The sequence below is a fragment of the Dipteris shenzhenensis genome, chromosome 2, assembly GCF_047967505.1.
Source record: "Dipteris shenzhenensis isolate YYH24624 ecotype China chromosome 2, Dip_SZ_1.0, whole genome shotgun sequence".
Lineage (NCBI taxonomy): Eukaryota > Viridiplantae > Streptophyta > Polypodiopsida > Gleicheniales > Dipteridaceae > Dipteris > Dipteris shenzhenensis.
This window is the reverse complement of record NC_141597.1, coordinates 45,485,654-45,502,108: the sequence shown is the minus strand read 5'-3', so window position 1 is coordinate 45,502,108 and position 16,455 is coordinate 45,485,654. Positions and strand designations below refer to the sequence as shown.

General features: G+C 41.8%; 1 protein-coding gene across 1 annotated transcript; it reads right to left on the bottom strand.

The window, feature by feature from the left end:
- Positions 1-234: 234 nt before the first annotated feature.
- Positions 235-1,416, bottom strand: LOC147904840 (F-box/kelch-repeat protein At4g39560-like). Its single transcript, XM_087392487.1, has one exon. The coding sequence runs from the start codon at positions 1,414-1,416 to the stop codon at positions 235-237; it is 1,182 nt and encodes a 393-aa protein (XP_087248613.1).
- Between the last annotated feature and the right edge of the window lie 15,039 nt (positions 1,417-16,455).

Sequence of the window (16,455 nt, the reverse complement as noted above, 5' to 3'; positions counted from 1 at the left end):
CTCAGACACAAACATGACGTTTTGGCGAGTTCCGTCGGTGCAACGCACACAAGTTGCCGGAACCAAATCACACACACAGTATTTTCGTCCTGCATTGGGGAGAGTTCGATTCAATCTTTCCGTCGATGGAACGTTGAATGAATCGCCGTAACAATCAATCTAAACCTGGGATACCATGCACCGATCGTTCCGTCTAGAGTGCCGGAATCGATGGTCCAATCGACGGAGATTTCTTCAAGCCCGAACGATTGCACCAGCACGGTACCAGGAATTGCCCAGGAAGAGCCTGTGGCATTTGATCATGCCGTCGTCCACACCGCAAGATCGTTGCAATCTACGTGACGAGCTGCTGCTGCGAGCCTTGCAGCCGCTGTTAAGGACGAAGATTTCGTTGCCGTAGCCGAACGCTCTCTGCGATCTCACGTCGAACAAACTGCTCCCAGCCTCCGTGATCACCCCATACCCCATCGATTTCCACTCGCTCGAGCTCCTCTCGAACCTATGGATCTCATCCTCCACGCTCAACGAATACATCCATTCCTCCGTCGCCACCAGTTGCCCCGCCCCCAGCACGCTCGAGCTCAGCCTTACCTCTTGCATCCACGCATCGCTCTTCGGATCATACGCCCAGAACAGCGTTTGCTTGCTTTCCACCCCCGAGCATCGCACATATAGCTTCCCTTGGAACACCGCATCCGCTTCGATGCAGCCCACCGCTTCCGGCATCCTTGCCACCATCTTCCACTCGTCTGCCCTGAAATCGTACACCTCCGTCGACCGTTCCACCATCCCCCTCGCATTGATCCCCCCGGCCACGTAGAGATTTCCGTCGATCACTCCGCAAGCGAAAAGGTGGCGGGATACCCCTATGGCGGAGCCCTGCTTCCACTCGTTGGTGATCGTGTTGTGAATTGTGAACCAATCCTTTGTACCCCACCAAGAATCCCTGCTGGAACCTAGAACTGCAAAGTATTCGTCCATCGCTGCTAGCCGGTACTGTTCTAAGCTGCACGCCTCCGAATGGCTAAAGGGAGGGAATTTCGCCTTGAAAAGAAGCTGCTTCGACTGAAGGTCGTAGGCAGCGTAAATCAATGCCGGTGCTATCATTGGCTCATTGGACAAAACCACCAGCCAAGCGTCCGAAATGCCCAATTTCCGTCTGCCTTCGTAGAATTCAGGGCTGCGCACGACCTTACGAAACAAGCTCGAAACGGATGTTAAGCTCGAATGGTAAATTCGAGGCACCTTGAGGAGGCACAAAATAGAGATGTCATTGGGGAGGCCTGGGATGAGAGATCCATCAAGCAGATCGCAAGGAGAGGAAAGGTTTCTGCACGGATTCTGCAGCATCGACATTCCTATCATGAAGACTTTCAAAGCAAAGACGAAATCAAAGGCAAGGAGGAGCTCAGTCATTGCTAGAAATTTGAGGCGGTGTGGCGCATGGGCAGCTCACAGAGACAGGATGCGAAACCGTCGAACAAAGCATAACTCTATTGTGATCAAGCAAAGCTAAGCTGGTGAAGCTGGCTCTCTGCTGCTACGTGCGCTTGTAGAGAAGAATCTACGAGCGAGATGTGTCTCCAAAAGCCCTGGACACACAAGGGCGAGCTAGCCAGCACTGGTCGCGATCAGAGCAAAATGCGCCGGCGTCCCAAAGAAGGGGGCGATCGGATTGCAAAGATGCGATCGAATCAATCAACCGTTCAAACAAAGCAACGATGAAACCGGGGAGCCAAACGGACCCAGGAAAATCGGGTGCCGAAATTCGGTTTGGCCGAAACTGCAGAATTGAGTGGAGGAAGAGGAGGAATTGCAGATATTGGTGGATGAAGGCATTGAAGAGCAAAAGGGTAGCTCCAGCCAGAGAAGTTTACGGAAGCACTAGTTATGGTTAGCTATATTTAGAGGTGGATGGATGGCAGGGGATCCGATTTTGCGATCGGATTTAGAGATCCCAATCGCCATCGAATCCCCTCCAAAAAGGTCCGGTTTGGCAGGATTTGCGCTAGATTTGGCGTATATCGGCAAGTTGGTTCCGACAAGTAAAGTCCACGTTGGCAGCTTAGCGCTTGACCGGGGCAGGTTTGGCCCCGCAGAGATGTCCAGCGTGGCAGCAAAAAAGGACTATTTTGGCGGCATTGACGTGACGTTTCCGGCCAGGAGCGGCGTCCACGTCAGATTCACGCTCGCACACGTCATCCAATCTGAGCCCGGATTTGGCATGATCCGATTTAGCTCCTGCCACATCAGCACTCCTCGGGCCTCACAGTCGTATATTGTCTCAAATCGAATCCTTTTAACAAAAGGAGACATCAAAATATTGGGTTCCCATAAGGTTCTAGAAATATCTTTTTGTACGTGAGCAATCGAATTATAACTTTATGGTTGAGATTATCACGTGATATTTTCTAAAGCCTTCATGGAGCCCACCAAACCCAAAATCCCAAGCAAGATTGGACACAAGCGCGTCTCTTTCTTCTTTTTCCGACACCGTCCCACTGCCCCCACCACACACATACAAAGATCACTATAAAAACAAGATTTATATCTAGTGTTCTTCATGCCCTTTGAGCTTCTTTAAAGGGATCTTAAACCCTCTTCCGTGCTTTCTATCTTGTTTATCTATTGAACTATATATCTTCACTTCTTTCTATCTTATATATCTTTAATCTTATATATCTAGTGTTATACATCTTCACTTCTTTCTATCGTATATATCTTTAAAAAATGTGTCATTCTTCATGCCCTTTCAATTCCCTTAAAGGCATCTTCCAGTTCTTTCTATTTTATATTCTTCATGCTCTTTAAAGGCAACCTCGCTTCTCGTTGGTTCTAGTCTACAACAAACTTGTTTCTTATTTGCCTTTTCAACATTCTTTTCAAAGATAAGAAAAGGTAAGCATTAAGGTACCTATTTTGATGTGTATCCTAATCAGAAATAGCCCCAAGTCCTCTTTTCCTCTCCCCCCATAACATCGTAAAGTCCCATTTTTACAAATAATGAAATGCCTCACAAAGTTTCTTCTTTGTTTACATGGAGTATCTCCCTAAATAACTAGTGTGAGGACACCTTATATGCTCTCATAGCATTGGACATGGTGTGTTGGGCCATTTCATTACTATATCTAGTTGTGGTATCATGAAATTCATTTTAAAATACAATACATACAAGAGCAGAAAAAGGGACACTAGAAATAGTACTTAACTAATCCTAATGTAACATTGATATGCTTTAATCACATTTCCATTTACGCATGGGTAATGTGGATAGATTTCTTGCTCATTTCTAAGGCTTGTTTCCCTCTTTTATTGCCTTTACTAAGTCAATTAACTAAAAGAAAACATGGCTTCTTTTCATTTAAGATGTTACTCATTTGATATCTTTTGGGAAATGTGAATCACTTATGTACATGATTACTAGGTTTTCTTGCTTTTCTTTCTTTTGATAAGTGATGGTATCCTAATATAGTATCTTAGGAGGGAATGTGCATACCTTCTAAATGATCATGTTTTAGAAGCTAGCGTAAATGGTTTTGACTCCTAAAAAAAGAACAAGGGTTATAAACAAAGGCTTACATTTATGATACGCTGAAGGAAAATGGATGATAGTACATTTTGTGCTTGCTAGTAACAACCATTTTAGAATTGTCTTAAAGCATCCATGCTATATTGATGCTTTGTTGGTCTAATGCACTACAAATAGAAATGTTTCAATCTGAGTCTTTAGAGGAGAGGGGGGGGGCAACATGAAGTTTTTTCATAAATACAATATATTCCATATTTCTTATGTTTCTCATTGGGTGCAGGAGTTGTGTTCCATAGAAGGCACAATGAGATGTAGCTTTGTAAAATCTAATGCCTTCCCATTCTTGGTCTTGAACATACCCCCATAGGTTTAAAGATTTGTCTTCTTGTTCTGTGATAAAAAAACAACCTAAAAGCAATTAAATCGACAAATTTTGAGCTAGAAAATGATGTATAGAGTGGGTTTGCATCATGAGAAGATGCTATCTAAGGCTAAGGTGTCCATAACAATCCTTATATTTAGTTGTTGTGCACAATGAGATAGTACTGCAATGAGTGAAATTGCATGAAGATTGCATGAGTACACACGTTTTTTTTTTTGGGGTTAAATTGCCTAGTGTATTAGGGGGGTGCTCAATCCCCAAGCAAGATACACATACAAAAATTGAGCCTACAAGATGGGCAAGAGTGCCCTAGGTCTACGCTGTGAGCAGCCTTATTTACTCTAAGGTGGTTAACCACACACTGCCTGTAGGAGACAATGACTAATCAAGGGATCCTTTGAATCCAGGATCCACCAACCAAGGTCCTTAAGGTTCTCCTTTACTTGAAGTAAGATCACAGGGGACCTTCCTCACAGGTAGAGCCTTCTGCTTGAATACAAGGCAATTTCACACATCCTAGATGCCAAGCATGACCATATAGGGCCAGCACGCCATGAGCGTCAATGAAAGTCTTGAGACATCTCCAGCTAGCAGCATCCTCCACTTTGAGCCAATGAAAGTCAAGCCATAAGCCCGGACTTATGAATCGCTTTCTATCTTGCCCCAAACCTCTCGGCTAACATTGCAACTCCACATCACGTGCCTTAGGATCTCAACTAGCTTACAGCAAAGGGGGAATATCAGGCTAATTGGGATTCTCTTGCCAGCTTTCCTCGAACTGGTAGCCACTAGTGAACTATCTTCAAAGAAGAAATGTGGCCTGCACACCACACAACCCTTCCAAATCTCCCTAAATCTTTACCTCATGAGTACACAAGTTAGCTTCATGGTGCTCTAAAAGTGGAAAAAGGCACCCTAAGCAGGGATGAGGAAATTACACTATAATAAGTGAGAAAAGAAACTAAAAGGTTGAAAAGGGAGGACAAGAGATGCATGAAAAGAGACTAAAGGGGAGAGGGCCCCATTAATTAGGGGGCAAAGAGTAGGTGGAGTAAATGGCTTAGTGGAGACCTTGTTATGTCAAAGAAGATAGCATAGTGGAAGTGGGAACACCCAGGTATGAGGAAGAACACTAGGAGGGCAAGCAGCCTCCAACACACAGTCTGTTCCATACTAGAAGGAAAAAGACAGTACATCAACCAAGTGAACACACTATAAAGAACTAAAACCACAAGATAAGACCTAACTGGACTGATAAGAACTAACCATGGGTATGAACCATGGTCTAACTACTACTAACTACTAAGACACCAATCACAGTGCCGAGAGGCATATCCAGCTATCTATAACAAATCTGTGGGATAGCATACCTGAGCTTATCTTCCAACACTCCCCCTCAAGCTCAAGTAGGGAGTAAGACACCAAGAAGCTCTCGAAAGCATGTGAACTTATCTTTACCCAAGGACTTGGTAAAGATATCTGCAACCTGATCTTCAATCCGAACATGAATGAGGTCAACTTGCCTCATCAACACCATCTCTCTTATGAAATGGTAGTGTACCTCAATATGCTTTGTTCTAGCATGATATACGGGATTACTTGCCAACTAGACACTACTCATGTTATCACAGTAAAGTTTGATTGGCTTATCCACATGCAATCCCAAATCCTGCAACACTTTAACCATAGCACTTTCCAAGGCTGAATGCATAGCCACTAGTGGATCTCTTGTCATATCCACATCCTGCCCAATCTGCATCTGTATATCTAGCCAGCTCTATTTTCTTGCCATATGCATAAAAGAGCCCATGTTCATATGTAGCCTTGACATACCGCATAATCCTCCTCACTACATCCAAGTGAGGCTTCCATGGTTTTGCATAAATTGACTAATGAGTCCCACATCATATGCCAAATCAGGCCTAGTGATAGTCAAATATATCAAGTTGCCAACCATCTACCTGTACATGGTAATATCCTGAATCTCAGCTCTAGAATCAGCCATAATCCTCAAGTTTTGCTCCAAAGGTGTATCCATAAGTTTGCATTCCTTCATGCCAAACCTCTCCAACATATTCAAGGCATACTGCCTCTGCATAAGCCAAATGCCATTAGGTGTTCTTAACACCTCTATGCCAAGAAAAAACTTCAAATCTCCTAAATCCTTCATGTCAAACTCCATTTTCTGCATGCTCTTAATTCCAACAATCCCATCATCATCATTGCTAGTCAGAATCAAATCATCAACATATATAACAATCACAACATAATCGGCATCTGTCTTCTTCACAAACAATGAGTGATCAGCCCTGCCAACCATAAAACCAAGACTTTGCAAGTATTGACTGATCCTCTCATTCCAGGCTCGTGGAGCTTGCTTTAGCCCATACAAGGCTTTCTTCAATCTGCAAACATGTTGTGGAAAATCAGGATGGACATATCCTTCTGGTTGTGACATGTATACCTCTTCCTGCAAATCACCATTGAGAAAGGCATTCTTAACTACCGTCCTCACAGTAGCCATCTTTGCAACTAGGCTAAAGGTTTCCTCATAGTCCAAACCATACTTTTGTGCATAACCCTTTGCGACCAACCTTGCCTTATACCTTTCTATTGATCCATCAAACTTGCATTTCTCTTTGTATACCCATTTACATCCAATGGGTTTCTTTCCTGCAGGAAGCTCAACCAAATCCCAAGTCTGATTCAAGGCAAGGGCATCCATTTCTTCATCCATGGCTATCCACCATTGCTCATCATGCACAGCATCATTAAATCTAGATGGCTCTGTATGTCCCACAACTTTTGCCATGTATGCATGGTGTTTTGCCACAAACCCAGTGTATGTCAACCTGTCAACAAGGTATCTTACCCTTTGAGATCTCACAGACTTTCTTGACATTAACTTTTCAACTTCTCCTCTCTCATGAGGAGGCACATACCTATTGCTTTTCACACCTGGTGTGGAAATAGAAGGATGGGAATTCACTATCCAAACTATCGTTACCAAAAGAATCATAACCTGAATTAGATGGTCCAAGGGGCATATCAACCTTGATCTTAGGCACTGAAACAATCTCATTCACCTTGTTCTTCCCTTTATCTCTCCCCCTCACTAACATAGAGGTGTCAATGGTGGAAGAATGCAACCTGCCTACTGACCAAGGACTCACAGTGAAATCACCACTGGCTATACATCCTATTATAGAAGTAGTATGTGGCTGATTTTTATCATTCAACTTAGCATCCGAGGCATGATGTGGAACCACTATATCAGGTTTTCCATACCAAGATTTCATCTCATCAAAAATAACATCACGACTGATCAAATTCTTCCTAGTAGAGGGATTGTAACACTTATAGCCTTTTCGATCTTGAGCATGGCCTATAAACACACATTTTTTAGCCTTCGGATCTAATTTTCTCCTCTTCTCATCCGGTATATGCACATATGCCAAGCTACCAAACACTTTTAAATGACCGACATCAGGATTCTGTCGATACAATTTCTCATATGGTGTGAGCATATGAATGTCAGCAGTAGGAGTGTGATTCAACACATACACTGTAGTTGCAAGTGCTTCTACCCAGTAAGTTCTTTTCATTCAACATGGCTCTACTAGATGAACCAATCACCCCATTCTTACGTTCAGCCAGTCCATTCTGCTGTGGTGTATATGGGCATGTAAGCTCCCATCTAATCCCATGATAGGCCAAGAAGTCATCAAATTCATTTGACAGATATTCACCTCCATTATTTGATCTCAAGCATGTGATATATGACCCAAACTCCTTTTCAACATGTTGCTTGAAATGCTTGAAGGCAGGCAAAACCTCATCCTTATGTTTCAAAATATACAGCCATGTATACCGGCTGAAATCATCAATAAATGTGACATAATATGATGAACCTCCCATCGAGGTAGTCTGAGTTGGACCCCAGACATCAGTGTGAATCAACTACAAGGGTCTATTACTTTCCCGCATATGCCTAGTAAATGGCAACTTGGATTGCTTCCCAAATTGGCATGCTGGACATACATGCTCCAAACCATTATACTTAAACATTGGTAGGCCAACAACAATGCCTTTATGCTGCATATTTTTCAGCTTCTAAATATTAATATGACCAATGCATTTGTGCCAAATTTCCAAGTCTTGAACAACACCCGTACCGTGGGTGAACATGGAAATGAACATTCTTCCTTGTCTTTTCCCTTTTGCAATAAGTTTACAGCCATTATCAAATTCTTCAATGAAACAGCCATGCTTATTAAACCGCACCTGCAAGTTTTGCTCAGCCATTTGCCCAACAAACAACAAATTCTTCGTGATAGAAGGCGCATGCAACACATCAATCAATTTCTTAGTCTAGCCATCATGCATAGCCAAAGGTACAACACCCGTATGAGTAATATCATGTTGAGTATCATCATCGATGCAAACAAATCCATGCAGTCCAGGAGTCATCTGTTCAAACCACTCACCATGTGGTGTCATATGGTTAGATGCTCCTGAATCTATGTACCACACATCCTCAAAGCCATCATCAGTAGGCTTATGATCTTGTACATACGTCATAGCAAACAACTAGTCTACGGGTGTGTCATGTGTATGACTTGAAAAAGTGAAGTGACCTTGCTGATTTGCCCTTCCTCTTTGATTCGCTTACTTCTTGAAGCGATCCCTGGCAATATGGCCAATCTTCCCACAGTAATGGCATACCTTATCCTTATTGGGCTGATCCACATGGTGAGGTGGCTGCCAAGCCCCTCTACCTCCTCATTAGATTGCCTCAGAGAGATCCTCCTCCTCTATGAGGCTGATTTTGATTGCTCCAATTATGGGCTTAAGCCTGTGATGTATATCTAACATCACCTCTACCATGAGAGGCACTCTTGCCTCTACCACCTCTACCTCTTTGATTAGAGTAAAAACAACATCTCTATTTCTGGAGCTACTAGCACCAGTATTCAGCCCAAGCTTCACTTCTTCATGTGTCAAAAGAGCAACCAGTTCATTGAAATCGGGCATATCTGGCCTCACCGAAATGAAAGTGTCAAAAGACTTATATTCAAGACCAAGTCCATTCAAAGTGACTGCAACCATGTCATCATCATCCACAGAAGCATCAATAGTGATCAGCTATGGTTTTGATTTCAGTCACGTAGTCTTGTATTGTTCTACCCCACCTGTAGTTGTGCCATAATATCTTGTTAAGATATCCCATGCATTCTTGGGAGACTTGTAGTTCAGAATTTGCATAACCATGGCATCTGAAATAGATATTGAAAACCAGTGAAGCGCCCTCCATGCTCTTTCCAGCCAAGCTTTATGATTCTTTACTTGTTCTGCAGTAGCATTTCTTTCTGGCAAATTAGGCTCTTTCTCATCACCTGTAACCAAATCCTGGGAATAGCCTTTTCCAATTAGAAAGTTCTCCATTCTAAATTTCCAAATGGGATAGTTATGGTAATATAATTTCTCACCAACAATCTGGATGATATTATCAGACCCACTTGCATTTGCCATAATTACAAAAAAACAGATTTCACACCTTAGCTTGGATGCAAATACTGTCAAAAGAAAAAATGTAGCCAGTGCATGGCTCTACAAACTTCCAGTTCAGTGCAGATCCAAATTCCTTAAGTATTTTCTGATATCTGCTGCTGAAAACAGCCACTTGCACACTCTTGACTGCAGTCCAAGAACTTCCAGTTACCACTGCACAACTGATCACAACTGTTATCAAAATGGCACTTTGCTCCTTTCAGTGGCAAGGCAAAGCAACACACCAACCAATAATGGCAATCAAGGTGTCCAATAATGCCTCACAATATTCCAACAGTCAATCACTAGCAGCTCATAGCATGAGCAAACAACAATCAATATGTAGCCGGAATTAGGCATAAAAAGTACAACCGCTTGCTAGGCATTAAGATCCTCAAACCAACCACTATGTCACAGCAAGATCAAAGGCATCTGATCCATTGCAAATACTCAAATATCACTGCAAAATCATGCATCAACCATGGACGATATCAGGCCCCAAGATGCATTTACCAATAGTATGTCACTAGCATAGGATCACCCGGCAATATGACAATAGATAAGCATAACCTCATGCATAGTAAGGCATCAACCACTGTCAACCACTGTATTTGCAAGTGCTGCAAGAAAACCTCACCCCAGGCACAAGTCTACCACTCCTATAGCGGTGGGCTATGCCAATCCTTGCAGTAAAATGAATAAGAAAAATTAGTGTAGTGTAGAGAAACAAGGCACCTGTATTTCTTTTTTAACTATAAGTGGCAACCAATCTCTTGAGAACCTTCAAGAGGTCTTCTTCCCTTAGCCTCCAAGATTTGATAAATGGTCTTCAACAGACTTGAGCAGATGCAACTTCCACAGATTCAATATGCCAGATTTCTTCACAAGAATTTTAAAACGGCAATTTGGGGACGTAAATGATTGAATTTGGCCAAAAAATAGTAGACCCAGATCCTAAGGACCTGAAATCACTCAGAGCGACGAAATTGAGTAATGTAGAGTATTCATTTGCAAAATTTCGATGTGACCAAAAGCTGCTTGTAGAAGGGAGGACAAGCTAGGAATTCTTCAACACAGGCTTAGCACGTCTCTCTTATCCTCAAAAACGACCAAGGTTCTACCTCAACACACCACTCTACCATAGCAGCCCACCCATAAGCATTGAAGTGCTCTGATACCATGTCAAAGAAGATAGCGTAGCGAAAGTGGCAACACCAGGTATGAGGAAGAACACCAAGAGGACAAGCAGCCTCCAACACACAGTCTATTCCATACTAGAAGGAAAAAGACAGTACATCAACCAAGTGAACACACTAAAAAGAACTAAAACCACAAGATAAGACCTAACTAGACTGATAAGAACTAACCATGGGTATGAACCATGGTCTAACCACTACTAACTACTAACACACCAATCATAGTGCCGATAGGCATATCCAGCTATCTGTAACATATCTGTGGAATAGCATACCCGAGCTTGTCTTCAACATGTTATGCATTTAATATAGCCCATGGAGGGAGGGAACCATTAATCAAAGTGGAGAGTAGTTGTGGAGTAATGGCTTAGTGGAGCCCCCTGTCATGCATTTAATATAGGTGGTTGGTCAAGCAACAATTACAAAAAATAATCCAATTTATGGGCTACCCACCATTGGCCTACGCTACATGTAGCATTGGTTACATCAGGATGAAGGAGCCCAAAACTAACAAGTTCCTACTAACTATAGGATCCTTGTTACAATAGCCACCCAAAGTCCTTGAGCAGCCCCTTTACCTGGGCTAAATGATAGCTTCCTTGGATTTCCACCCTTCTCTGGAAGGCTAGCTAATTTTGTATTTTCCATATGGCTATCATTAGAGACACACAAATCAACAGCCAACACTTTGCAAGTGTGGAAGGCACATGGAGAATCTCCCCTGTGATCACCATTCTCCACTTGGAGTCGATGGAAAACTTCATCATGAGGCCTGACTTTGTTACTTACCATTTCCATGCATCTCTAGACCTCATGCACCATCGAGAAACACCACAATTCAAAGGAACTTTTGTAGAGTAGGTAGACATGGGAGACCTTGAGGTGTTTTTCCATCTTGCCCCTAGCCGGTAGCCACTGATGAATTACTTTCCATAGCACAAACTTTGCTTCCCTACCACACGACACTTCCATAATTCACAAAAGTATTGCCTCCACCATGCTGGGCCATGCCTCATAGACACTTGTGATTCCGATCTACAATCAAAGATTATTCTTTTATAAAGTTATAGTACACCAATGTAGCCAAGATCCTCCTAAGCCTAGTATACATTGCCATCATTCTATGCAAATCGGGTGCATAGGTCTTCTAATAAAATCTAATCGACATGTTGGCTATCCCCGATGTCACCCCAAACTTTGATACCTTTTCTAAAAATCCTCCTAAGCTATGTCATGGAGTATGAAGGGCTCCTTTCTGAGAGCCATGCTCCACCATATGTGCAATACTAGGTTCACCTCTCAGACCCTTAGGGCCTCTCCAAACATCCAAAGGCAATATGAGAGCCATGCTCCACTAGATGTGCAAGACTAGATTCACCTCTCAAACCCTTAAGGCCTCTCCAAACGTCCAAAGGCAATATGAGACCCAACAATCTTGGCTCAGTTGTTTATGAAAACCACAAGAGATTTCTTAACATCCATCAAATCATCCATATTGTGTAGAGCCATAGGATGACTTAGCAATATTCCAATCATAAAACTCTCAATATTTTATAGTCTTTGTTATTGGAAACCCTTAAAATTCACATATCTATTAGATCCAATGCGTATATTTAAGAATGTGAAAAAAAATCCACTAGAAGCATATGATTGGTAATAGAGACACTATCAAAGCCCACAAAGACTTGAAGGATATGGAAATGAGGAGGGCCTATGGCCAATAGTAGAAAATGGCAAGGTGATGTTACTAAGGCACCAAGGGTTTTTATCAAAATGGAGAAAAAATATTAGAAAAGTGTTATCATCAGTATCAAAACTACAATAGGGTTTTGCATCTTCTAAAGGGAACCTATATTCTAGATGAGAAACTTGACAATCTCAAGTCGCATTGTTGGCACAAGCTATTGCAAGTTTAATATGACTTATACCATTTACCTCCATTTATCTACACACATGTTTTTTATGACAAGAATACAACAGCTATGTAACTTTGTATAGTGCGACCTCTACTGCTAAGAAAGCTTTGTGGATTGAGTCTTAAGTTTTGGTATGGGTGCACTAAATTTTGTATCATCACCACTCTTCTATTTGAATGGTTTATTATTGGGTTCAATATTAGGCTTCAGTTGATTTCTAGGGAGTCGTAAGTTTTGGCATGGGTGGGGCTAAGCTTGTTGATAATCAAAGTCAAAATATTTCACAATGGCTATGAAGAAAACTAGTTGTTCATATTGAATGAAAACAATTTTCATATAATCGTTACAAGGCTCTTTAACAAATGATGCTAGAAATGCCATCAATAAATGGAGCATTTTTTGAGGCATGATGTCAAATTTATTTGAGCATATAATAGTATCCAAATAGAGGAAATTCCATAGATTGAACTAGGTAATAGATTTCTTATGCTAGCAGGTGGATATCCTCAAAACACGTTAAAAGAATCATCCTTTAAGCCAATGAGTATCCAAGCCATCAAAGCTCTATTTTTAATTGAGAAGAAAAAATAAGTGTTATGGAAATCTAATTGAATCTTCTCATGCACCTAATGGATGAGGTGGCTTACATTAGGGCTATGCATAGTGTATGAAGGTTGTTTTTGAAAAGTTTTATCAAGCTATTGGAAGGGTATGTAAAGAAAAATACAAGATTAGAGGTAGCAAGGCAAAAGCATACTAGTGCTAGAGTCAATGTTATGTGTTACTAAGAATTAAATCCATCCATGCCTCAACTTTTGGATGACAAAGATGATCCAAGGGTGGGTTGGAGTCATGGCAAGCTTTGTACAAGACAAATGACTATCTGCCATTGATACAAATCTCATTGTAGGAGAAATGGATGGTGTTGGAACCATATAAGACATTATCCAAATGAATTTTAAGAGTTCCAAGCATTTACCTTTGATGTCTAATTGTTCAAGGTCATGTATAGATTTACTAAGAAAGGATTCAAGAAGTTTCTTTGCCATAGACTTGAAAAAATTCTGGGATGACCTTACAAAACCATTCATTCAACTTGTGTCTTATGTATTGTGAGCAAGTAAACATTCTTATATGGATGCAAATTTATGGGATGACCTACTTGTATACTGTAAGCAAGTAAACACCCTTATATGGATGCACCCAATATGCATGCACTTAGAGCATGTAAAGCCATGAGATTATTGTGGATTCTTCTATCGAACTTCTCAGGTTGCTTTTGTTAACAAAAGTGGTCATATCTGACTCATCAAGTTACACCTAGGAAGCACCATACATTTGAATGTGTGGATGTGGAGCAAGAAATACAAGACATGAAAATAGATTACTTGCAAGCCAATGCCATCTCTTGCACATGTTGCTAGAGATAAGGATTGTTAACTACTACCATGTCAGTTAACAATGAAAGCGGAAATGTAGGAGAGAGCTTGAGGAGTAGCAGGTGATAATTCCCTTGGAGCTGAATGGTGGGCCCTAGTTGTTTGTAAAATGAGAGAAGAGAGATACAAGAGAGTGAAAGGGTTAGCCCTCCCTTCAAAATGTGGATATATATATAAGGCCACAAGTTTGACTTTTGTCTTCATTGTGTACTTTTAAGCATTGGAATAGCTCTCTCTTCTTCTCATTCTCTGGTATTGAATACTCTTGTTCTTTCTTGTGAGTTGCCTTGTTATTTCTAGTATTCCCCTATCCCCCTTTCCTCTCCCTCATGCTCTCATTCCCCTCCCTTCTCCCCTCTCTTCCCTCCCCTAATGGAATCACTTGCACATGATCTAGTAGATGCTTGGGTGACACAAGTGGATGGTTTGTGCATATAGAGCTCCCATAAGGAGGGAGTTGTTCCAGAGTAGAGGCTTCGATAACATTCCACCAAGATCCCCATGACACATGAATCGCCACCAAAGACTTCACATTTTTGGCACCATTGCTGGGGAGTTTGAGGTATGCTTCCATATTGCAGGTCTCAAAAGGGCCTCATAAGGAATGGGTTAACAGATTAGGCCTAATGCAAGTCCTCTTGTGGGGTCCAAGGGAGTCCTAACCCCCCCTACCTAGGTGGGTTAAGCCCAATTGATCCCACCTCTTACACCTAGGAGGGGGCCACCTCTTACACCAAGGAAGGGGCACTTTTCTGAAAGTCAAAATTTTGAATTTCGAATTTGAATTCCCTCTCTCTCCCTCCTCCCCCCATCCTCCAAAGTCAAACTTCTGAATTTTGAAATTTGAATTTGAATTCCCTCCTCCTCCCCCCATCCTCCTCCTTGTCTCCCTCCTCCCTCCTCCTCTTCCACACGTCCCATTCCTCCTCCTCCTCCCTCCCCATGCCTCCCTCCTCCCTCCCCCCCTTCTCCTCCTTTTGTCCACATGCCTCCTCCTCCCACATGCATCCTCCTCCTCCCCCTGCTGCTTTTTCCTCCTCCTCCCTTCTCCCACATGCATCCTCCTCCTCCCCCTTGCTGCTTTTTCCTGCTCCTCCTCCTCCCTCATGCTCATCCATTCTCATCTTCCCTCATGCTCATGCCTACTCCTCCTTCCTCCTACTCATGCAAGCTCCTCTTGCCTCATGCTCATGCCTGCTCTTGTTGCTTCTACTCCTCCTACTCATGCGTATTTGTCTGCCTTCATTCTCACACCTAGCCCTCCGCTTGCTTCTCATCCCTCGTAATCATTCATGGTCCTTCTCATCCCTCCTCAAACATCACCTACCTTCTATCATGGCCTATCACAGTCTTTGTAAACTCTGCAACTATTGATGGCACCATTTGTGGAGATCTCCCATGTTACCATGTGACCGTATAGTTGCAGGATCAATACGTGATCCATGATTGTTTTTTCAAGAAAAGAAGCATCTTGAACCTCAGTAGGTGCTCTAAAGAGGAGAATATGAGATAAAATGTTAATTTTGTAGTGTTTTAATATAACTTCTTACTTTGGATTATCCACAGTGGTGCATTGCTTTTGCTAAGGTTCCCTTAGTTGTTCTTTCAGGATCTTCATGGAGGATGATATGAGAATAGTGGGCATGGATGATATGGACTCTTTATATCGAAAGACACAAAGTCATGCATGAGCAAGTTGTTTTGGAGGTGATGCAGGACTTGAAGGGAATGGTGATGCAAACGAGATGCTTAGAGCTTGTAATGCTACTAATGTAAGTCTTGAAGGTCAAAAGTTTATTGAAGAAGAAGAATTCACATGATGCATTACATTTATTTAAATTAAAATTTCTAAAATGATGTTTCTTCATGTGTGTAGCAGCAAGCAGGAATGGAGAATCTATCCATTTAGAACAAGAAGGCATGGAGAATTCACAGTATTAGCCCAAGGCAACCTACATGATCCATTCCAATGTGTTGTACATGAGATTATAAGAACTTATGAGTTGAATGTGAGATTCCAAATAGCATAGCGGTCTTTCTAAGGACGTAGTCGAGGATTCAAAGACCTTATTATTGGTGTATTAGAGTTGAAGAAGAAGAGAAATAGGCTATGAAGCCTCTTTGTAATACAATTTGAAATACAAACACCTATTTCTAATAATATTCTTCTATCTAAAGCCAAAAAAAATCATGTATCTATGGCCAAATGGTGAATCTTTTGTTATGTCTATTTTAATTATCTGTTGTTTTTAATATTGCATCTTTTTTTATATCAGCTTGCACACAAAAGTTATATCACATTTTGATGTAACTTACAAGTCAATAAAATGTTGTTTGCCAAGTTCGGCCATTCCAATACATATGTAGAAGGGATTTGACCATGGCACCACATTGATTAGATGGAGTGTTTAAAAACCAAAATTTGAGATTTTCCTACATCACC